At 48.6% G+C, this 23,535-nt stretch overlaps 1 protein-coding gene across 36 annotated transcripts in view; it reads right to left on the reverse strand.

Moving 5' to 3' along the window:
- Positions 1–1,374: 1,374 nt before the first annotated feature.
- The window catches only part of ZNF76 (zinc finger protein 76), a 35,916-nt gene continuing 13,755 nt past the window's right edge, over positions 1,375–23,535 (reverse strand). For 2 of the 36 annotated variants that reach the window (XM_015449533.3, XM_015449532.3), the window contains exons 2-15: positions 16,067–16,235; positions 11,086–11,166; positions 10,895–10,972; positions 9,763–9,846; positions 9,472–9,671; positions 6,939–7,055; positions 6,605–6,680; positions 5,920–6,045; positions 5,586–5,765; positions 4,536–4,769; positions 4,279–4,442; positions 3,418–3,582; positions 2,788–2,901; positions 1,375–2,214 (exon numbers count right to left, since the gene is read on the reverse strand). In XM_015449533.3, the coding sequence (XP_015305019.3) occupies positions 2,110–2,214; positions 2,788–2,901; positions 3,418–3,582; positions 4,279–4,442; positions 4,536–4,769; positions 5,586–5,765; positions 5,920–6,045; positions 6,605–6,680; positions 6,939–7,055; positions 9,472–9,671; positions 9,763–9,846; positions 10,895–10,972; positions 11,086–11,166; positions 16,067–16,139 (1,797 nt within the window). In that variant the 5' untranslated portion in view covers positions 16,140–16,235 and the 3' untranslated portion in view covers positions 1,375–2,109. Of the gene's footprint in view, positions 2,215–2,787; positions 2,902–3,417; positions 3,583–4,278; positions 4,443–4,535; positions 5,186–5,585; positions 5,766–5,919; positions 6,046–6,337; positions 6,473–6,604; positions 6,681–6,938; positions 7,056–9,471; positions 9,736–9,762; positions 9,847–10,894; positions 10,973–11,085; positions 11,167–16,066; positions 16,236–23,535 lie in introns of those variants that run through there. The other 34 variants (XR_012433890.1, XR_012433887.1, XR_012433880.1 and 31 more) reach the window with 24 other exon arrangements.

Below are 23,535 nucleotides of genomic sequence, written 5' to 3' on the forward strand. Positions count from 1 at the left end.
GAGAATGGATGTAAAGCACATAGTAGGCTCTGGGTAGAGCTTTTGGTGCTACTTAATATTACCACGGTGGCGGGACTCTATCCAAGTGGAAGGAAACAAAGGCAGTATCACAAAGCTGGAGAAGGAAATGGGCCAGGGCACCTCTCCAGGTCAGGATGTGGCACTTGACTTGCTGGCTCCCTGTCCCCTCAGCACTGGCTCTAAACAGTATTCTGAGCACTGCCCACTGTAGCCTCAGAGGCCCTGAAGACACTAGGGACTTTCGGAAACACGCAGTGGTGAGCCTTGTGGTGCACCTCAACTTTAAGGGTCCCAGCAGCAGCAGGCTTGGGATTCAGGGCCCTCCACGTCAGTGCTTCCATTTCTTCAGATCCAGTGTCCAAAAGGACTGGGACACACCCACACCAGGAATGGTGATCACAGATGTTGAAAACATCTGCTCAGGCCAATTCTGAGACACTTCCCCTTACCCCCCAATCCAAATAAACATCCCTCCAACTAAGGTTCTGGGAATACCCCCTGCCTGGAAGCATGCCCCTGCCCCTATCTTCCCAAGGAGCTGGTAGCAAGAGTAAATGGGAGCTTTCTAGGCATCCTAGGAGAGGATGCCTGGATCAGAGGAGGGGGTTCCAATCCTAGGAGGCAGGAAGGGGTTGGGGCATATCCATCACAGCAGAGAGAGGAAAAGAGGCACCTCTAATCCCTGCAATGTTCCTTTCTAGGCAGAGTCAAACCCAGAGCTTCTTCCCATCAAGTGCCTTCCCCTGTATCCCTTCCTCCTGCCAAAGCTGATCTGGTCTCACCAACTCACTTTTGGGGCGTGGTTGTGGCTTTGAAATCCAATAGCACAGTCCTAGATACCTAGGTGGGCACCCACAGAGCTGGGTAATAGAGCCAAGACCAGCTCCAGAGGCATCAGACTGCTCCTTGAACCTCAGTAACCTTGGCAAAGGTGCCCCCCAGCCTCACTCTAACCTGGGGCTTTGCCCTCTTGGAGAAGCTGACTGTGTGATTTGGGGGTGGCTGGGTTGGAGGGGCTCTGACTAAATTCCACAAGAAAAGGCAGGAAAAGAGTTCCTCCAGATTAATCACCTGAGGCCCGAGATTCAGCCAGAGCCTGGAAGCAGCGGTCATCCTGGTCCTGTTTGGCCACCCTGGAGCCCACCTGCTCAGCTGTGGGCAAGAAGCCACCAGCAGCTCCTCAGGGCTTTATCTTATACTGGGCTTCCTTCCCATCTGTGTCCCTGGCAGGCCAGCCCCACCACTCTGGCACCAAGGTTGAGTGGGGTTTGTGCCAGGGAGACAGGGCTGAGAGCCTGACTTGACCAACCCTGCCACCCGGGCCTAGAGCTGAAAGGATGGAGGACCCAGGTGGAAATTTGGAACTTTTATTAAATACTCATTCATCCATGTGCCACCACCACCCAGGGCAGGAAAAAAATTATCAAAATGGAATTTAAAAAAAAACAAAACAAATCAAACCCAATCCCCAGCAGTCTATGTACAGGGCCACTCCCTACCTCTCTGCCATAGAGATGTTGGGGGGCAGCTGAGGAGTGGTGGGGGCTGGGCACCTTTTCTCCAGCCACAGGCCCCTGAGGAATTAATTGACTGTGGTGTCAGGAAGTCCCTGGTGCCAAGTACAGGCATCTCAGCTGGCCTCCAGAAAGGTGGTTATTGCTGGGAGGGCAGGACAGGGCCTGCTCTGCTGCTACTGGGCTGAAGAGCTGTCTGTGGCTCTCCCCTAAGAGGGCCAGTTCCCATAGCAGCCCCAATCTCTACCTGAGAAGGAGAGCAGATGGAGGGCCAGAAGGGTGTTCTTTAGGAGAGCGGGCGCCCAGCTGATTTTGAGAGGAGGGCACCCTGGTGTAGCTTGGTTTGTTGTCAGCTCCCGGGGATGATGCACTCCCCTGATTCCAGCTGCCTGGCCCCCATCTTGGGCAGGGTCCCCATTTCCTTCAGTTAGGCCATTTTCTTGCTGTCTTCTCACCCCAGAGACCTATGTGGCCACCTTCCATGTGTCAGCCACAGCTTGGGCCCTTGGGGGCAAGAGTGGCCATGCAGCATGGCACTTCCTCCAGCATGGTGTGAGACCCAGCCCTCTTGGACTCAGCAGCCACTCTCCGACACTGTTGTCTCCAGGGTCACGGCCCCTTGCTGCATGGCCGCGGTGGCCACACTGATGGCCTCCTCTAAGGTCTGCTGTTCCTCCAGCTGTGGGGAAGGGGGTGCAGAAGGAAGGAGTGAGATCCTCCCTGCTAGATTCCAGTGTTAGTAGTATGTGGCCTACTTTTTTTTTTTTTTACTCTCCCCCATCTATCCAGTGCCACACACTGAGCACTTAGTAGGGCTCCAATAAACATGAAGTTCACGGATGAAGAGTCCTATTAGGCTAGGCATGGCCAGGGCGCCCTGGAATAGTCAGGGTCAGAGAGACCAGCTTGCTCACGGAGGAAGGACTGGCTGAAGAGAACCGTGGTGATCACCTACTTCAGCCTCCTCAATTTCCAGATGAAGAAATAGAGACACAAAGAGATGAAAGACTTGGACCACAGGTAGACTGCCATCGGAGTTATCCTGAAGGCCAGAAGAGGCTTCAACATTCTGCCTCAGCCAAGAGCGAGCCTGAGACAGATGCATGGATGCAGGAGGAAAGGGATCTGTCCTCTGAAATGGGCTCTTTTTGAGTCAGATACCCTTCTCTTCAAGATCCTCATCTAATTCCCCTTTATTCCTTGTTGCCTTCTCTGGCCGTGGGATGCCCTTTCCTCCCAGATCTCTACTCACTTGCACTGCAATGTGCGTTCCGTTGGCTGTGGCCAACAGTGCCACCTGTTGATGACGAAGAGATGCTACACCTGAGTCCTCAGCCACCACAGCCCCAGAGGTAATGATTGTGACCTAAAAGGCAAAAGGAGGTCTTCCATTCCACCCGCAGTATACTCTCCCTCCCCACGATCCAAACAAACATCCCTCCAATTACGGTGCTGGGAACAACCCAGAAGAGAATGGATAAAACCATATGGGTCAGATTAATTAGCCTGAGGCTCAGATCTGAGTAAGGCTGGGTTTCCTCCCAACTTAGAGCCCAATTTAATTTAGGGATTTTGAATCACAGGACAGAGCTGTAAAAAATTCCAGAGATATTTTAATCCTCTCACTTGAAGATGGACAGAAGTCCATGGAAAAGTGATTTGCCTAAGGTTGCAAAACAAGTCAGGGTTGAATTGAGATGTATAAAGTGTCTCTTAACCTCCATTCAACTGCTTTTAAAGATGAGAGCTGCTCATGGCCCAGGAACTGTGGGGAATCTTTGTCCTGGTAAGAAAGCTTGACTAGTTTAGAGTGCACTTTAATGCCCACCCCATGGAAAGGAATGACAAAATAAGAAACCCCAAGCAAACCCCCTGGTCATACGGGCTGCGTCTGGGTGCCATCGGCGCTGACCATGGTGACTGTATGTGTGCCAGATGTGGCCAGGTCGGCATCATGACTGGGGATGGTGAGAGTGGTGCTGCTGTGCTGGGTGACCATACTGATGGCACTCCCCAGGGCCTGGAGGTCTTCCGGGGACAGGCTGACCTGCCAACAGGAGGGGGAAGATGAGCTGGCAGTGTCAGTGGAGGGTTGTCTGAAAGTCCCTAAGGAAGATATACCTGCTCTCCCAGACAAGGTCAGCTTATTAGTTTCATGTCACAGTGGTGGAAGGGATGGGTGACAGGCAAACAAAATGGGTCCAAGGCTGCAAAGAGAGGCCACACTAGAAGAATTCCACTGCCTACTTCTATTTATCACCATTTTGCCTCTGGGCCCTGTTGTATGTAGCTCAGGGTCGCCACCTGATTGTGTCCTAACAACTCTAGAAAGCACAGATGCACTTTCTAACAAGAGTATGGTTAGGTTATGCAGCTGGCTAGTACACTGGTAGGACCAGACCCCAGCTTTCAGACCCCATATCATGTTCTGGCTGCTATACGCACATGCCTCTCTCGAGAAGGACATCCCATGTCCTGTTCAGATGAACAGGACCTGTCAGCCTCCAGGTAAAAAGAGAAACTACTAACTGTGCTCCAGAAGCCCCAGAGACTGAGCTGGAAGCACAGGAGAAGAGGTTGCGCTACAAGATATGGTCCCCTCAGCCTCAGCCTCCGAGGTCTATAAAACTGAAACAGGAAGCTGGGTGGCAGTGGGGCTGTCAGAACTTCAAGGCTCCCAGAGTCCCCAGAGAGAGTGGAGAGTGCCAGCTAGTGTGGCACCTCTGTACTCCAGGGCCTGTACCTGCTGGGCACCATCCTGAGTGATCAGAGCCACCTGAGGGGCCCCATCTTCTTCGGTCACCATGGCCACTTGGGCTGGGATGTCATCACTCTCTTCCTTCACCTCCGAAAGGTAAGCTATCCGGGGTCGTTTGGGTGGCGGGCTCTCCTCGGCTGCAGAGGCGGCTGGGAGAGGAGAGCCAAGGCTGACACCTGCTACCAGATGCCATGGGGAGGCCTGGCTTGTCCCCACTCTCACTCCCTGCCCACTCCCCTTACCCTCAAGCTGCTGCTGCTCATAGAGGGCCTGCTCGCTCTCCTCCGTGGCCTCCAGCTCACCGTGGGCGCTGCGCTTGTGCATGGCCAAGGTGGAGGTCTGCCGGTAGGTCTTGCCGCAGGTGCTGCAGGTGTAGGGCTTGCAGTGTGTGTGCACCACGTGGTGCTTATACAAGCTCGAGTACTCGGTGAAGCGTTTCCCGCAGCCTGGCACCGTGCAAACGTATGGCTTCTCCCCTGGGGACACTGGGCTGTGAGGGGGGTGGGAACTGGGGCTGGCAAGGGGGAAACTAAGGGGACAGGGGTCAGGGACAGGGTTGGTGAAGGGAGAGCCAGAGGGAGGGAGAGGGACTGAGACCTGAGACTCTGAATGGACAGGGTTGGGGAAGATGGCCAGTGGAACACAGAGAGGACAAGAGTGTTGAACCACTGAATCCAGAGACAAGGTGGAAAGGAAATGGGGGACAGGGCAAGGCTGGGGCTAGTGAAGGGGCTGGTGGGGGCACTGGGGCTTATAAGGTTGAGGGTGGGAGGGTGAGAGTGGTGAACAGCAGAGGCAAGAGGCAAGGATGACTGAAGTATCAGTTGTGATGGGAAAGAGGGGACACACATGCTGAGAGACAACACGGAAAGCTGGACGAGGGCACACAACACTGGGGAGGGTGAGGATACACAGGAGTCATGGACGGCGGATAAGGTGAAGAGTTGAAGGCGACAGTTCACTCTGCTTCTTCCCCACCATTCCTGACCCTGGCCTCTTTTCAGGAGCTCAGTCAGAGTTGGAGAGTTCAGGGTGGGTGTAGAGGGGTGGTAGAGAGCTGAGGGACCCCAGAGAGGACTGGCAATACCTTTCAGATTGGATCTAACTGGAAATGGAGGAACTGCTCACTGCAAGTGGAGTTGTTCTGGAGAAACCCCGCCCCCAGACCAGCCTGGAATGGCTGGCACAGAAGGGTTCTGGGCTGGGAGTTGGGAATGTGTCTTAGATGGGAAGACTACAGTAGAGGGGTTGGGGCCTGAGCGAGGGTAGTCCTCGCATGCCAGCTAGCCCACCTGTGTGGATGCGCACATGATTCTTATAGTTGGTGGCACTGGTGAAGCCGCGGCCACAGTGGGGCTCCGGGCAGGTGTAGGGCCTCTCGCCTGTGTGGGTGCGCACATGTACCTTGCGGATGTTGGATGTGGTGAAGGAGCGGCCACAGCCCTCAAAAGGGCACCGGAACGGGCGTTCCCCTATGCAAATGGTGGAATGTGAGGAGGGGTGTGGGAAAGAGGGCCATGCCAGAGCAAGCAGGGGATGGTACCGGGCTCCAGGTCTAAGTCTGAAAGGCAAGCTGAATTCCTTTTGCCCAGGGAATGGGGTTGGAGTGGGCAGGGCCCAGCATACCAGTGTGGGTACGGACATGCTTCTGCAGGTCTCCTGAGGTCTTGAAGGCCTTGCTGCACAGCTCCTCTGGGCACTTGTATGGTTTCTCACCAGTGTGGGTACGAACGTGGCTCTTCAGTCCATAGCCTGTCCACATGTGGCAGGGAGGGGTGAGATGAGCACCCAGTGGGGTCTCATCCTCCACCATCCACCTCATGCATAGGCTCTCCATCTCCTTTGGCTCAAGAAACCCATGTCTGCCTCTATCCCACCCCTGCCTGGGCAGGGGCTGGAAAAGCCCACTCTGCCCTGCTTCCCTCTCCAGGTGCAGTTGGAGCCATACCAGAACATAAGCATCAAAGAAACTTAAGAGAACTCGTGACTAAAGGTCCTAGTTTCACAGAGGGGAAAATAAGCCCAGAGAGATGCAATGGCCCACCCAATAATCCACAGCTGGTTGGCATCAGAGCTGACACAAGAGGCTGGGTCTCTCCACCAACCCTCCAGGCTCCTTCTGCTGGCCTGAACCATGCTGCCTTTCACTCCCGTAACAAGGTTTCCTCCAGAGAGAGCACCCTGCAAGTCAGAGTACTCTGACGGTAGTTTCTCCAGGAAAGCAGCATGCTGTTGGGTTCCCTTCACGGAGATCCCAAACAGAACTAGAACCTTCCACCCTCAACTGGAAGCAGCCCACCAGGCAGGTTACCTGTGGCAAAGGCCTTTCCACAGCTGGGGAAGTCACATCTGTATGGACGGTCACCTGTATGAGCTCGTTCATGCACCTGTGAGGACAAGCGATCACATAATTCAGAGGAGGAAGAGTATGACCTGGGTTCTTTGCTTTTCTTTAGGACCCTGATTCTCTTCCCTCCTGTACCATTCATGTGTGTCAAACGCTCTGTCCTGACATTCCTGTGTACCCTCATTTCTTCCCTCCAGCAACTTGAGGGCAGGGACCAATTCCAATCAAAGTGGAAAGGTAGAATTACAGCCTGGAAGGGAAGACTGCAGAGCTGATGGCTGTCTACCAGCAACCTTACCTTTAAGTGATGAGCGGTGGTGTAGAGACGCCCACAGCCCTTGTAGCCACAGCGGAATGCTCTGTCTCCAACTTGCTGTCCTTTTCCATTATGCGGAATCTGGCTGTCATGAAGAACCTGGGGGAAAAATCTTGAGATCCTTATATGTATTCTCCCCAGTGAAGAAGGTGGGACACAGGGCCCTGCTGACAGCTTAAGACCCAATAGGCAGGGTTAAGCCTGTCAGGGGCCTCTGGGGCAGAAGAACATACCTAGACAGACAAGGAACAGATGCTGGGGCATGCTACAGAAGAAACAGGGTGGGCATGGGGAGTCACCACCCATCTCTGATGGGATAAAGGGAGACCTACAGGTTATAGTGGCTGTGACAGCTATTGAAGAAAGGATATCACATCGACAGCTAGGTAAGGTGGAAAGGGAGGTTGTCTGAATGGCCATGCTTGCACTGGGCCAAGTGCCAGAAACCCTCCTTCTTAGCACACACGCCTAGGAGCCTGCAACTCTCAAGACCTCCATCTTCTGATGGGAGGGGTCCCCTTACTCCTGGCATGAAACTAGTGCTTAAAAAGTACATAAACAAGGGGGCTTGCTGTGGAGATGAGCTCACCCAGGTTCATCTGATAGGACATGGGGCCTAGAGTGAGGTGGCCACGACCAGAAGCACCCAGGGGAGTGCTGCAGTTCCCACCAGAAATGTCAGCTCTAATGACAGCACCCAGCTGACAAGTCCTCCCCTTTTGTCTCCTCTTCTGGGGATATTGCTAAAACCACCCATCTCACACCAGCCCCTGGATGCAAAGAGCCCTTATTGCTCTTTTGCTTGCCGGGGCAGGGTCCTGGTGGGACTGTTCCTTAGTCTTTCTTTCTGGAATGTTTCAGAATCACACTCTGGTCTTTCCAGGAGCTCCTGAAACTGAACTCTGCAAGTCACGGTGAGCAGGGGACACAGGGGTAACGCCAAATTCATGGCAAGGTCTGTCTAGTTAGGCTCCAGCTCAGGGGCTCAAGCAGCTGCGAGTTTCATAGACACTTAAGCAGCTTCTGGGTAAAGGGTAGGGTCAGAGGTGGCCAGACCTGCTTGGCGGGCTAACCCACACAGGCACTTGGATTTCATTCCATGTCTCACTAGCTCCTGGGGTAATCACGGGAATCAAGGAACATCGGGGATAAAAGTGACCTCTGAGATCATCTTGTCCCATCTTATCATATTAGGAATAAGCTGAGGTCTGGGAGAGGGACTGACCCAAGTTTGGACTAGGTAGCGGCAGAGCAAGCACAGATCTCAGGGCTCATGAGTTAAATAAAATCCACTTCTCTTTACATCAACATCGAATCTCACATTTGATCTCTAAAATATACCTCAGGGAACTGGGGTGGGAGTGAACGTAGCCTGCTGTAAAATTTTGTGCTGCTGCTGCTGCTTTTTTTTTTTTTTTTGATAGGGTCCCCCTCTGTTGCCCAGGCTGGAGTGCAGTGGGACAATCTCAGCTCACTGCAATCACCGCCTCGTGATCCGCCCACCTCTGCTTCCCAGTAGCTGGGACCACAGGTGGGGACCACCATGCCCAGCTAATTTGTTTTTGTATTTTTTTTGTAGAGATGAGGTTTCACCATGTTGCCCAGACTGGACTCAAGCGATCCACCTGCCTCAGCCTCCCAAAGTGCTGGGATTACAGGTGTGAGCCTCTGCACCTAGCCTGTGCTTCATTTTGAAAAGACATAAGGACTTCCTTTTTTCCTCCACCATTCAGCCACACTGGTTTCGTTATAAATAAAAAACTTCCCCCATCTTCGCGTAAAACTGCTGGAAGGAAGGAACATGCAGGAAGCCCTGGTACATTCAGCCTGAGGCTCTGCAGTCATTCCAGGAAGGGAACACCCTGGTTTGGAAAGCTCAGAGATCTCTGTACACTTTTCCCCACAGGCAGGACCATGGTTCCGGCAGAAAGAACTTGGACTAACTGGTATTTGCAGAGCCAGGACCCTTATCCTTTCCAGCTGAGCTACTGTGTGGGCCTCATAATCCAGGAATCCCAGCTGTTCTGTTGCACATGCCCTTGTCATAGCTCACTGAGGTTAATTTTCCAAATGACTAAGTGAGTCACAGAGAAGAAATAAATACAATTACCTCAGTGGACTAGAAAGCTCATACAAGGCACTGGCAGGGCTTTCCCAGCTAGTGCAGAGGATTAGTACAGCAGCCAAAGTGAAGCTATGCCTAACTCCCCAGCATAAGGATGTCACTGTTTCTTATGGCAGCCTTCCCTCTGCAGAGACAGCGTAAACAAAAGTGAGCGTAAACAGCTGTCAGCAGCCAGGCCAGGCTGTGTTGCATGCCCTAGACAACGATGTGTGACAGGTGAGTTGGGGGAGCTGGGGTGGAGGGGCAAAGGGAATATCCCACATGGTGCCCAAGCACAGGGCTGCCCTTATCCTCTTAAGAGGCGAAGTTCTGGCAGGGCCAAGAGGCAGTGCACAGGCAAGGCCCCGTTGTCTAGAGAGTGACAGACTGTGTCAGGCTCTGCATGCTCACCTTGCTGGCATATTGCTCTAGGGCCACCACTGTGTCTGCACTGAAGCCCTCATCATCCTCTGCTGCCAGGTCCTCCAAGCCCACCTCTGTCTGTACGGCCAGGATGGTGCTCTCCGATGGCACAGCCACAGGGTGATGAATGTAGGCAGTGGAGCCATCTTCCAGCTGGACGGCTTCCAGGGTGCTGGGGTCATAGCCTTCTGCAGGGAACACGCGGTTAGCCCTGATGCCACACAAGGGGAAGAGATACAGCTGGGACCCTACCTTTAAGTTAATGAGAGATACATATACCAAGGAGGGTTTCAGCATCCAATTTCTCATGGTCCTTCACTTTGTGATCCACTCTTGCTGTTCCTCCTCCTGGGGCTGTCTCACCTAAGGACGAGGTCTCCTATGGTACACTAAATGGGAACTCACAAGCTCCTTGAGGACCTGACAGGGGCCCATGATCATCTTGGCTTAGATGACCACAAGAGCCTCCTGACCAGTCACTCCTCACCCCCTCTAGGTCCCTCCAGGCAGCACAACATCCAGAGGGATCTTTGCAGGACACAATTGTGACCATGTCACTTAACTGCCTAAAGAGTTTAAATGCTTCCCACTGGTCTCATGATAAAGACCAAAATCCTCACCCAGACACTCAAACCCAGAGTGCGCCAGCGCTGTCTTTCTCTCTCCAGTTTCCTCCTGCTCATTCTGCCTTTGCTCCCAGGGCTCTTGCTCCTAGCAGTTCCTGGAATGTGCTGTTCTTTCTTCCCCCAGCTCTAGGCCTGCACATGCTATTCCTTCTGCCTGAAGTACTGAACCCTCCCTGCCATCCCTTTTCCCCCGGCTAAGTCTACCTCATTCTATACCTCTCAGCTCAAGCATCACTTCCTCAGAGAAGCCCTCCCTGAGCCTGATCTCTCTTTGTATGATCAGTTCATCACTGATGGCTTGTTTCACTTCTATTTCCCCCTCTAGACTCTAGGAGAGCAGGGACTGTGTCTGACTTTGTTCTCTCTTGTATACTCTACACCTAACACAATGCCAGGCATGCAACAGTCACTCAAGAAACTACCTGCAGAAGGAATAAATTGTTATTCTTCAGCACCTTAGGAGCTTCATTCTTAAATACTAGTTTTTTATCCTCGTCTTGGATGATATCCTCAGGTCCTATTTAAAGCCCTAAGACTTTGTGGCTGTGCTGGAGCCAAGGCCACCATCAAAGTCCATGTGACTGATCCCCAAGGCTCACCTCCCGGTGGCAGACATAGCTGCTCCTGTGGTCTGCACCAGGGAAGGTGGGCAAGGCTGCTAATCCAGGTGAGCATGTGTGTACCATGGAGATGACAGCTCCCATGTCTACACCCCAGTTGTGTGCCACCCCATCCTCCTGTCCGGCCTCCCATCCTTTCCCCAGTTGTGATGATGGTGACCCTACCTTTGGGTGTGCGGTGTATGTAAGCCATGCTGCCATCTTCCAGCTGCACAGGTTGACCATCCTCAAAGGAGAGAGATTCTGTAACGGGAGCAATGCCTGCTTTTCCCTGGAGCTCAGTGTCATGGAGGGGTCCCTTGGTGGGGGCTGTCAGGCTTCCCTCCACAAGGCATGGTGTGTTGGGGTGCCCTCACCTTTCTGTACCGTCACCTGGTGAATGTATGCAGTGGTCCCATCCTCGAGCTGGATCACCTGCCCTTCAAGAAGCTTTTCTCCTGTTAGGGTGAAATGGAGAGAAATGGGCCAGGACCAGAAGAGGGCTAATAAACACCTGCCTGTTTTTAGCTGAGATTTATTTGAGTCTCTAGGCATGAGGCTGCAGGTCTAAGCATGGGTAACATCTTCCTTGTTCCCTTGCTCCATCTCCCTAGGCCTGGGCCTTGAGACACTAAGGGTGAAGACACTTGCCTTGCCAGAACCCATCATCTCCCAACAGATTCCCTTCCAGTTACTGACAGGAGGAGTAACTTCATTTATTATTCTATCCATGCCCAGCCAAGTGGAAACTTCCAACCTAATAGTAAGTTGCTGAGACTTGAACTAATGGCCCTTAAACCTGGATGGGCCCCAATGGGTCAAAATTCAGATATACCTCAAACTAACAAAATCAAAACATATCCCCTCATCCCTCACTATGACAGTGTGCTAAGACCAGGAGTCCCTGTGAAGGCAGACTATATCGCTTAATGGTTAAAAACAATAGACTCTGGAACCGGGCCAGGCCTCCTGAGTTTGAATTCCAGCTCTACCTCTTAACAGCTGTGTGCTCTTGGACAGCCTATTTAACTAACCTCGTGCCTCAGTTTCCTTTTCGTAAAATGGGGATTGAAAATTGTGTCTTTCTTATAGGGTTTCTGTTAGGGTTAAATGAGTTAATGTATATAAAAGACTGGGAATTCCGAGTGCCAGGTATATATGGTCAGCCCTCAATAAATTCTAGCTTTTATTATAAGCCCAATATGCATTTTAGAAGAGATGGAAAGTAAAGCAATAGAGAACTATGTGAGTACAACTATTATGCTATTATGTGTCCATGTAGGTCTTATTCCACCGCCACTGTTGAGTAATGGTTCCTTCATTGATCTCTGATATTTTCATTTCAATTTTCTAGTAAAAAATTAGATCACCTAAGGCAACACAACAAGCAGCATAAAAATGAACAAGACTCCAGACTTCGAAGATACTACTCTTCTTTTACCTAACTGGAAAGCACTTCTAATAAGGCTCTTTAAATTAGAACTAGACGACCCTTCCTTGTGTCCAATGAGTCTGAGAGAGGGGGAAGGAAGAGGAGAAATGAGAAAGGAAAGAAAGAGAGATTGAAGAGGTAATGATGGTCAGATTTGGTGGCTTATGCCTATAATCCGAGCACTTTGGGAGGCCAAGGTGGGTGGATCGCTTGAGCTCAGGAGTTTGAGACCAGCCTGAGCTATGTGACAAAACCCTGTCTCTACAAAAAACACAAAAATTAGCTGGGTGTAGTGGTGCATGCCTGTGGTCCCAGTTACTCAGGAGGCTGAGGTGCGAGGATTGCTTGAGCCCAGGAGGCAGAGGTTGCAGGGAGCCATGATTGTGCCACTGCAGTCCAGCCTGGGTGAGAGAGTAAGACCCTGTCTCAAAAAAATAAAAAATAAATTAAAAAAAGGCTGGGCATGGTGGCTTACATCTGTAATCCTAGCACTTTGGGAGGCCGAGGTGAGCAGATCACCTGAGGTCAGGAGTTCGAGACCAGCCTAGCCAACATGGTGAAATCCTGTCTCTACTAAAAATACAAAAAAATTAACTGGGTGCAGTGGCGGTGCCTGTCATCCCAGCTACTCAGGAGGCTGAGGCAGGAGAATCACTTGAACCCAGGAGGCAGAGGTTGCGGTGAGCTGAGATTGTACCACCGTACTCCAGCCTGGGTGACAGAGTGAGGTCCTGTCTCAAAAAGAAAAAAAAAAAAAAAAAGTTAGGCTGGGTGTGGTGGCTCACATCTATAATCCCAGCACTTTGGGAGGCTGAGGCAGGCGGATAACCTGAGGTCAGGAGTTCAAGACCAGCCTAGCCAAAATGATGAAACCGTGTCTCTACTAAAAATACAAAAAAATTAACCAGGCATGGTGGCACACACCTGTAGTACCAGGTACTTGGGAGGCTGAGGCAGGAGAATCGCTTGAACCTGGGAGGTGGAGGTTGCAGTGAGCCGAGATGGTGACACTGCACTCCAGGCTGGGCGACAGAGTAAGTAAGACTCTGTCTCAAAATAAAAAAACAAAAAACAAAAAGAAAGAAAGAAAAAAGAAAAAAAAAGTTAATGACAAGTGATTTGTCCTTTCCTTAGAAGACTGAGGTTTAGGAAACTGAGCACTCAGGTGGGAAAGACAGTTACTTCCAGTCCAAGTCTCTGCTGACATCTACCCTTTAGAGGAATCCCCAAACTTGTTCCCAAACTGAGTCTTCTTGGGGTCAGTAACTAACAGTCCTACAACTAACCAAAGGCAGGTAAGGTGGAGATAAAGGTAAGAAATAGGAAAGGCAGCTGAGATGGGGGGAAGAGGAACCCATTTTCTTCCCTCCCACCCACAGAGCAGTAGGCTACCCTCATTTTAACAATTTATCTGTCCTGGCAAGGGCATCAGTACTTGGGGTTCTGAAAGCATTGGCAAGCTACTGCCAGCAGAGTGGGTACTACTTCAAGGTAGAAAACAAAATGTTGAGAAGAGTTGTCTGAAGAAAAAACTTAGCCTACTATTTCCTCAAACAACTAGAGACTACAATGGAGAGAGACAGTGGGGAGAACAGCTGACTGACAAGGGCCTCGTATCCCATTACAGAGGTGACCATATGCCCCAGTTTGCCTGGAACCATCCCAGTGCATTTATTAATAGCACACTCTTCCACTTTTAAAATGCTGTATTTGAATAATACATTTTATATTCATCCTAATTAAAGATAAGTCTCATACAATTTTAGGGTTTCCGGCAGAGAGAGACAAATGTGCCTCAGTCAAAAGCTTCAGAGGAGCTCACCAGTCAGAGAAGCCTTTCAGAAAAGTGTGGTTCTGGTCTCTGAAGGACAGCTCTACCCTGAGCAGAGGGAAAATCTGTTGTGAGTGAGTGAGTGCGCATGTGTGTAAGTGCACATTGCAACACCACAGAGTGGGCACAGAACAGCCAGGAAGACTGACACAATAAAGAAATACATAAGACAGATAGATATAGGAAAGAGTGGCTCTCTCAGGTCAGCTGTGGTCACTTGCTTTTTATTCATTCATTTGACCATTAATTCTCAGTGGAAGACTGAGGCATAGAAACTAACTGGGTCCAAGGAGTAAACACAACCCTAGCTAGAGTTCTAAGTTCTTCCATCCCACGGAGACTGCACTGGAGGGGCAAGACCTGGAGTGGGAAGTCTGCAAACAGAGAGTTTCAGGCTTCAAAAGTATTCTAGAGAAGTTGCATTCTCAAGAAGATGAAGCCAGCAAGAACCCACATGTCACAGACAGCTCTTGACAAGAAACCTTTCCAGAAGGGACCCCCACAGACTGTCATATGGAAAGAGCTTACTGATGAGATTAAGGGGCCTCCTTAGTCATCACCAGGAAACAGACAACTTAAAATGAAATCAATAAACAACTTATCTGTAAACACAGGAGCGGAAATATATTCTGATAGTGTGTTGAAATGGAGGGCAATGTTGCAATGACAATGCTTTATGAGGACAGTGACAATCAAGGAGTCCAGAAAACGTAAAATGAAGAGTAGGAACAAGGCAGTATTTGCCCAGTGCTGTCCAAGGAAGACATGAATGCTATATGGCTGCCTGAGAACACTGGCAAGAAAGGAAGAGTGCCCCTGGCCTGCAGGCCTTGCCCTAAACACTTTATTCTGACTCCACACCTACCTTGATTTTAAGTACCTTGAGAGTGGGGGTAGGATTGCCAGATAAAATACAGGATGCCCAGGTAAATCTGAATTTCAAATAATACATTTTGTTTTTAGAACTTAGTATTATTATTTTAGTATTTTATAGTATTTAACACTCCCTACTTTTTTTGAGATGGGGTCTTGCTGTTGTCTAGGCTGACCTCAAACTTCTGGCCTCAAGAGATCCTCCCATCTGAACCTCCCAAATAACTGAGACTACAGGTGCATGCCACCAAGCCCAGCTTAATCCCATGTTTACATATGTCTATCCCTTATATGAGGTATATGTATGTCCCTAGTATGTAGTATACATATGTCCCTACAACATTTGGGACATACGTATCCTACAAGAGTATTCATTGTTATGTCCAATTCAGATTTAACTATGTGCCCTATATTTTAAATTCTGGCATACCCTAGTAGGGATTAGGGCATGAGATCTCTGCTTGGGTGTTCCTCTCTGAATCTGGAAGAGTATCTTTTTAAAAAAAATTTTTTTAGAGATGGGATCTTGCTGTGTCACCCAGGCTGGTGTGCAGTGGTGCAATGATAGTTCACTGAATCCTCAAACTCCTGGGTTTCAGTGATCCTTCTGCCTCAGTCTCCTGAATAGCTGAGACTAAAGGTGCATGCCACTGCACCCAGATTATTATTTTTATTATTTTTTTAGAGACAGAGTCTTGCTATGTTGCCCAGGCTGGTCTCCAACTCCTGGCCTCCAGTGATCCTTTCATCTCAGCCTCGTAAGTGCTGGGATTATAGGCATGAGCCACTATGCCTGGCTTAGAAGAGTATCTTGTACATGGTAGATGCTTAGTAGTTTGAATGTTTGAATATACTTGAATTAAGATGATAAACTGCTTCTAGAAAGCACTAAAAAACTGTGACAGGGGATATGAAAAGCAGGGAGTCATAACTAACACTGTGTTCATTCCAGAAATATTTATGAACTACTCAATACATATTAGGAATTCTGTCTTTGAGAGGTACTGGTTCCTATGACTGGGATTGTCTGACTTGTAGCATTTTATTTTAGAGTTCCCTTTTCATCAAGCACCACAGGAGATTCTAATGCAGAGCAAGTTGTGCTCGTGGGCAAGGGTAAGCAGGCGGGAGGGCAAGGTGATGGTGGGACTCTTAGAAATGGACACTCCTTTCCAGAGGCTGAGGGACAGGGCAGGATCCTGAGGTCTCCAGAAATACTCACCTTTGACAGCTTGCTGGACGTAGGCTGTTGTCCCATCACTAAGGGTCACCGTCTGCAGCCCCAAGCTCTCCATGGCAAACTGCTGCTCGTGCACTCAGACATGAAGTTGGCTTCTGGCCAGCACCAAGAGCCACAGCCGAGGTCAGAGATTTCCTTCTGGGTCACAAATCTAAGAAAATGAACAGTACCACATTATGAGTTAATCAGCTTTCTCCTACTGCAAAGATACTCAGGGAAGGAGTTACATGAGGCCAGCCAGCCAAGAAGAAAAAAGATGAATTCTTCAAAGTAGTGAACTATATTGGTTTTTATGAAAAGGGCTCAAAATATACATTATCTAAGAATTCTAAAAGTTGAGCGTAGAAGAGAAGCATGCCAATCAAACTGGTCATAAAGTAAGAAATCACTGATCAAAATTCATTTCTAAACTTTCTCCCCTTAGGAAGGAGCCCTGCTGAAGGCAGGCAGTCAACCCCACTGCTGATGGTTCTCTCTGCCTACTCCAACATCTCTCCTGTGCTTGGAGCCATCTATCCACTGGCCTTCCTCAGGGAACATCCCACATGTACCACACATGGAATAAGTCCCTAACAGAACTCACAATGTGTCCCAACCTTCCAGAACTATTTTACTTCCAGTATCCCCTACCCCAGGGATGGTATTGCCTTCCACCCAGAATTGGCAGGGGATCATGCTTGAGTCCCCCTTTTCCCTCAAAAGTCCAGATACTTATTTCAGGCAAGTATTACCTTTCACCTCCTGACTACTATAAGGAGTCTTCTAACTTATGTCCTCAGATAAACTTTTGTCTGTTTCCAATTCATTTCCTTTTCTTTCCTTTTTTAGAGACAAAGTATCACTCTGCCACCCAGATTGGAGTGTAGTGGCTCCATCACAGTTCACTGTAACCTCGAACTCCTGGGCTCAAGTGATCCTCCTGCCTCAGCCTCTTCCAACTATGTTCTAACATTCATGTTTATGCTGTCAGGGTGAATTTTTTTAAAAAGCTCTCTTCCTACCATCTTGGAGCCTGTAGAGGCCTGCTGAGAACAGGACTTCTAAAAGGCAAATATGGGCAGGGTGTAGTGGCTCATGCCTGCAATCCCAGTGCTTTGGGAGGCTGAGGCAGGAGGATTAATTGAGGCTAGGAGTTCAAGACCAATGTGGGCAACACAGCAAGACACTGTCTCTACAAAAGAAAAAAAAAAATTAGCCAGGTGTAGTGGCACATGCCTGCAGTCCTAGCTACACCAGAGGCTGAGGTGGGAGGATTGCCTGACCCCAGGAGTTTGAAGTTGCAGTGAGCTATGATTGTACCACTGAATTCCAGCCTGGGTGACAAAGAGAGACCCTGTCTCAAAAATAACAGTAATAATAAGATAAATACAATACATTTGGAAGGCTGTAGTCCAAGGCCATTTTCTGCTAGCTGTAAGTCGGGCCTCCAGAACGAAAGGGAGGACACAGCTCTTATTAAAATTGAAGGTATTGGCTGGGTGCGGTGGCTCACGCCTATAATCCCAGCACTTTGGGAGGCTGAGGACAGTGGATCACAAGGTCAGGAGATCGAGACCATCCTGGCTAACGTGGTGAAACCCTGTCTCTACTAAAAATACAAAAAAATTAGCCGGGCATGGTGGCGGGTGCCTGTAGTCCCAGCTACTCGGGAGGCTGAGGCAGGGGAATGGCGTGAACCCGGGAGACGGAGCTTGCAGTGAGCCGAGATGGCACCACTGCACTCCATTCTGGGCGACAGAGCCAGACTTCGTCTCTGAAAAAAAAAAAAAAAAGAAAATTGAAGGTATTTATGCTCGAAATGAAACTGAATTCTATTTAGGCAAAAGATGTACTTACATGTACAAAGCAAAGAACACCACACTGACTGCTGGCAGCAAACTGAAGAAAACCAGCATAATCTGGGGAAAGGTAAACTCAGCCCTGTGGAAACAGTGGCATGGTTTGTGCTAAATTCCCAAGCAATCTTGCTAAGGCTATTGAACACAGAATCTGTGTGATGCTGTGCCCCTCAAGGACTTAAACTAATGAAAAGTAAATAAATAAAAGTGGGTTTGTAAGAAAAAAAAAGAGTATAAATCTAAACATACCACTTCCTTGACTAAAACCCTTCTATAGTTTCCTACAGCTCTTAGAGTCCACCTTGCAGACAAGGCTGGGTCCTGTTATAAACTCCCACAGCCTAGGTACCACCTTTTTCTAGCACTCACACCTCTGGGCCTAACCTACTTCAGTACTTATCACTATCTGTTTCATGTCTGTTGCCTTCACAAGGCTTTGGGCTCTAGTCTGGTTTCTGCGTCACAGTGGTTTCTGCAGCACCTCACACTGTGGGCTCTCCACAAATCCTGTGAGTGACTCCCTGGGTCTCTCATGTGCAAGGTGGGAAGCACTGAAGCTTCCTGCTGGCAGGACATCCTCTGTACCCACTGTGGTATGGAGCCTGCTCTAGCTGGGACCCCAACACTTGTGAAACCTGCAGGAAGCCCACGGCCTCTAAACTCAGTGCAGTCGTGAAGACTCTCTGACACCCATTCTCAAAATTCTCCTGGACTTGGAATCTGGATTGCCTACTGGATTCTCATGACTTACCAACTGATATCCTCAACTGGTGCTACCCAAACCGTTTTCGTGTCAGGTGACCGAGAGAGACAGATATTTGTACATTGCATTGCAGATGCTGCTGCTTAAAGTCAGAAGTTCACATTGCAGATGTCACTGCTTGAAGCCAGAAGCGACCAACTGGGGCTTTCACAGCCCTGAGGGTTGAGCGGATCAGTATCTTGGCAAAACTATAGACCATCTGGGAGTTCAAGACCAGCCTGATCAACACGGAGAACCCCCATCTCTACTAAAAATACAAAATTAGCCGGGCGTGGTGGCACATGCCTGTAATCCCAGCTACTTGGGAGGCTGAGGCAGGAGAATCGCTTGAACCTGGGAGGCGGAGGTTGCGGTGAGCTAAGATTGTGTCATTGCACTCCCGCCTGGGCAACAACAGCGAAACTCCATTTCAAAAAAAAAAAAAGAAAAAAGAAAAACAAAAAACTGGCTGGGCGCGGTGTAATCCCAGCACTTTGAGAGGTTGAGGCGGGCGGATTACGAGGTCAGGAGATCCAGACCATCCCGGCTAACAGGGTGAAATTCCGTCTCTACTAAAAATACAAAAAATTAGCCAGGCATGGTGGAGGGCGCCTGTAGTCTCAGCTACTCGGGAGTCTAAGGCAGGAGAATGGCATAAACTCGGGAGGCGGAGCTTGCAGTGAGTCGAGATTGCGCCACTGCACTCCAGCCTGGGCGACAGAGTGAGACTCCATCTCAAAACAAACAAACAAACAAACAAACATACAAAAAACCCCAAAAAACCTATAGACCATCTGCTACACGCTGATTGGCATGCTCTACCCCGGGCTTGGCATCTCAACTAGAATTATTCATTCACTCTGTCCATAAACATTTACTAAATAGGCTAAGGTCCGAGGGCAGCGATACTACTATTATATAGTGAACACTACTATAGAGTTAATCACGTGCTAGGAATGTCACACACATTAACTCATTTAATTCTAACAACCCTATAATCAAATGCTATGATTATCCTCATTTAAAAGTTCCCTCATTGAGGGAACTGGAGGCCCAAGACCAAGTTAAGTAACTTGCTCAAGGTTACACAGCTAACTAGTAAAGAAGGATTTGACCCTAGGCCATTTAATCCAAAGTGTGACCTTAATTACTATGCTGCCAAGCACAGAGGTGAAGCTGGGGGGGTTATGAACCTTGAAGCTACTCCAAAATACTTTTTTGGTGTGTGAGCTTTTGCATTTTCCAAGAGAGAGGGAAGTCCAAGGCTGTCATCAGGATCTGACAGGGATTAATAATGAAGAATCACTGGTCAAGGTGGGGATTCTGACATCTGACATCTCTGGTCTATTAGCATCCTTGCCCAGAGCCCTGATAACCTCCACATGGTCCCTATCTCGAAAGAGCTCTGCTCCTGGCCTCTCTTGGTCTGGTCTATCACCTTCAAATTTCACTCTCTTCATCAGGTAGATTCTTTGGGTAACCTGTTTTAGTGTAACTGCACTGTGTCAGAAGACACATAAGAGAAACCAGGTCTAAAAACAAAGCAGGCCGGGTACGGTGGCTCATGCCTGTAATCCCAGCACTTCGGGAGGCCGAGGCAGGCAGATCACTTGAGATCGGGAGTTCGAGACCGGCCTGACCAACATTGTGAAACCCTGCCTCTGCTAAAAAAAAAAATACAAAAATTAGCCAGGTGTGGTGGTACATGCCTAGCTACTTGGGAGGCTGAGGCAGGAGAATTGCTTGGACCTGGGAGGCAGAGGTTGCAGTGAGCCGAAATTGCACCACTGCACTCTAGCATGGGCAACAACAGCAAAACTCTGTCTCAAAAAAAAGAAAACAAGCAAACAACAACAACAACAACATAAATAAATAAATAAAAATAAAAGCAAAGCAGATATAGGTTGAAAAAGGATTGCAAAATACCTTTACATTCCCTGGGCCCTGTGGCTCCTGCAGCTCACCTTTGTCAAATACTCACATGGTTTAATTGAGCACAACCGTACTCCACTGAGACTTTCTAAGGAAAATCAGTGGTGTGGTTAAGAGCACAGGCTCTGAAGTCAGAGGTCTGGGTTTTAATCCAGACTGAACTTCTCAGAAGCTGTGTAGCCTTGGGCAGGTAAATGAACCTCTCTGAGCCTCAGATATCACTTATAAAAAAAATGGGGATAATAGTGGCATTTGCTTCATAGCCTGCTGTAAGGAATTAAATGAGGCCACATATGCCTGTACTCTAGAAATACCAGCTATAAGGAGGAGGGGAAGAGGAACCTAAAGGGAAATGCTTTTGAAGCAATATGGATTCCTAAAACAGCTAGGACTAGCGGCAACCACCCTGGACTAGAAGTCTACAGAATTGGCTTCTAATCTCAATTCTATCTCTATGTTTGCCTCCTTATCTGTAAAATGAAATGCTGGCCCAAATTACCCTAAGATCCTTTCTACTGCTCATGCTAATCTTTATTTTTATCACATATAAATGTGATTAATACATACCAGACACTTTTTAAAGCACCTTACCTATATTAACTCTTAAACTTAAAAATAACTGATGAGGAAGTAGGTATATTATAGCCATTTTACAGATGAGGCAACTGAGGTTTAGAGGTATAGTACTTTGTCCAAGCTTCCAACGCTACTATGTGTTGAAGCCAGGTTTTAAAGTCAGGCTGGCTGCCCCAGAGCCCATACTTCTCAATGTCTGGCACACTTCTTCCTTCTGCTAATCCACTGTGACCGGCACACTGTCAGCACTCAAAACACGTGAATACGGGTTAACTTCCATCTCACCCACTGTAACTTAAACCCAGTCCTTCTTGGCCTACCCGCAATGGAAAGAGGAAAGAGCTGCTGCTAGCCACGCTTCCCAAAATAACCCCTCTTAGACTCAAAGAAAACAAATTTCCACTCCTTTTTGTGTTCTTGCATCCAGGCTAAATAACCTCAACTCATTCACATTTCCTTCCTAAGTCTCATAATACAAACCTTTAAGAGGCTACTGTTGTTCCCTGACCTTTCCGTCTCTGAAGCTGCCTTACCAAAAAGCCTGACTGCAGAGGGTGAGGAGGAAGCTTTGTGGCTGCCAGGCATCTACCAGTGCCCTGATTGCTGTTTTTCTCCCTGTACTTTCTCTCAATGGTGGTTTACTCTGAATCCTCCCGTGCTGGCACTGAACTAACAACAGTGACATGGGCAGAGCCAAAGAAAGGCTTGTTACTGCTTCAGGATGGCTATGTGTGAGTTCTGCCTGCACATGATGGTTCAGACTCATTACTCCTGCAACCCTCCGAGACAGGGCAGAGGGGCAGTGAGGGTGGCTGCTCTGTTTTCTCCTTGTAGGGTATAAGGTTTACTAGCTCTGCAATGACCTAAGCTGGGAATAGGTGAGAAACAGACTGGGACAGGGGAAGGTGAGAAAAGAGTGAAGACAGAAAGGAGCACTCTTGACTTTCTCAGAACTAGGAGCAAATCCAATTCTGTTGGCCACTTTTTTTTTTTTTTGAGACGGAGTCTCGCTCTGACTCCCACACTGGAGTGCAACGGCGCCATCTCAGTTCACTGCAACCTCCGCCTCCTGGGTTCAAGTGATTCTTCTGCCTCCTGAGCAGCTGGGATTACAGGTGTGCGCCACCATACCCGGCTAATTTTTTTGTATTTTTAGTAGAGACAGGGTTTCACAATGTTGGTCAGGCTAGTCTCGAACTCCTGACCTCTTGATCCACCCTCCTCGGCCTCCCAAAATGTTGGGATTACAGGCGTGAGCCACTGCACCCGGCCTGCTGCACTTTTAAATAAACTTAACCCATTATTGGTCCTGATGCAGGGAAAACAACCCTTCACCTTTGCAATGTATCGATGTGTTTCTTAATGTTAAAACATAAATTGTAATTATTGAGGAGAGATAACATTTAGAAAAAACTTTTATTTATTTAGAGACAGGATCTCATTCTGTTGCCCAGGTTGGCGTGTAGTGATCATAGCTCCTGTAAACTCAACCTCCTGGCCTCAAGCGATCCTCCTGCCTTAGCCTCCTGAGTGGCTGGGACTATAGGTGTGTGCCACTACTCCCAACTTTTTAGATACTTTGGATATTTAGGTCTCTCCATGAATCAAGATGTGCTTAAACTGCCTCCCCAAAGGAGAAAAATAAGGGATGTGAAAGATAGGAAACTAAAGAGTAGTCATGGTTTTTGTGTTTCTCCACTTTATCACGGTTGAGACCTACTGTGCTCCACACATGAGCTGGGCTGTGTGGACTACAGGCACCTGTTCGCTATTCTATCGTCTTCTGCCAACCAGAACTCTGGACAGTTGGAACAAGCTTTCTGTACTCTGCCTCAGCCAGCCCAGTAGGCAACTGTATTTAGAAGTCAAAAAAAGAGAACAAAAACATTTGCCTGAAAAGAATGTTCAATTTTGATTAGAAAAATAATTATGACTTAATCTTCACTCAGAAACTTCTTCATTTGTAAACACAGAAAACTTCACATGAGGACAAAGACACATTAGTTTGGGGATGAAGGCTGATGAAGATGAGTGGCAAACAAATTAGAACCAGATTTGGAAAACTTGCAGTAAAATGATTCAATGTTTACTACAGAAAAATACTTCACTACACGCAGAAAAACCTAGTGAACAGACCTGGTTCTGTGGGTTTCTAAACACTGATGAGAAAACAGGAAATTAGTAACAGAAACTTGCATTAACATAACACAAGTTTAACACAGCTAAACGCATCTTTGCATAAATCATATTGATTAAAAAAATTTTTTTTCTTTTTAAAAAAAGAAGCGCCATTTAAAAGAAATCCCAGCACTTTGGGAGGCTGAGGTGGGAGGATCCCTTGAGCCCAGGAGTTTGAGACCAGC

The sequence above is a fragment of the Macaca fascicularis genome, chromosome 4 (assembly GCF_037993035.2).
Source record: "Macaca fascicularis isolate 582-1 chromosome 4, T2T-MFA8v1.1".
In the NCBI taxonomy this organism is placed as follows: Eukaryota; Metazoa; Chordata; class Mammalia; order Primates; family Cercopithecidae; genus Macaca; species Macaca fascicularis.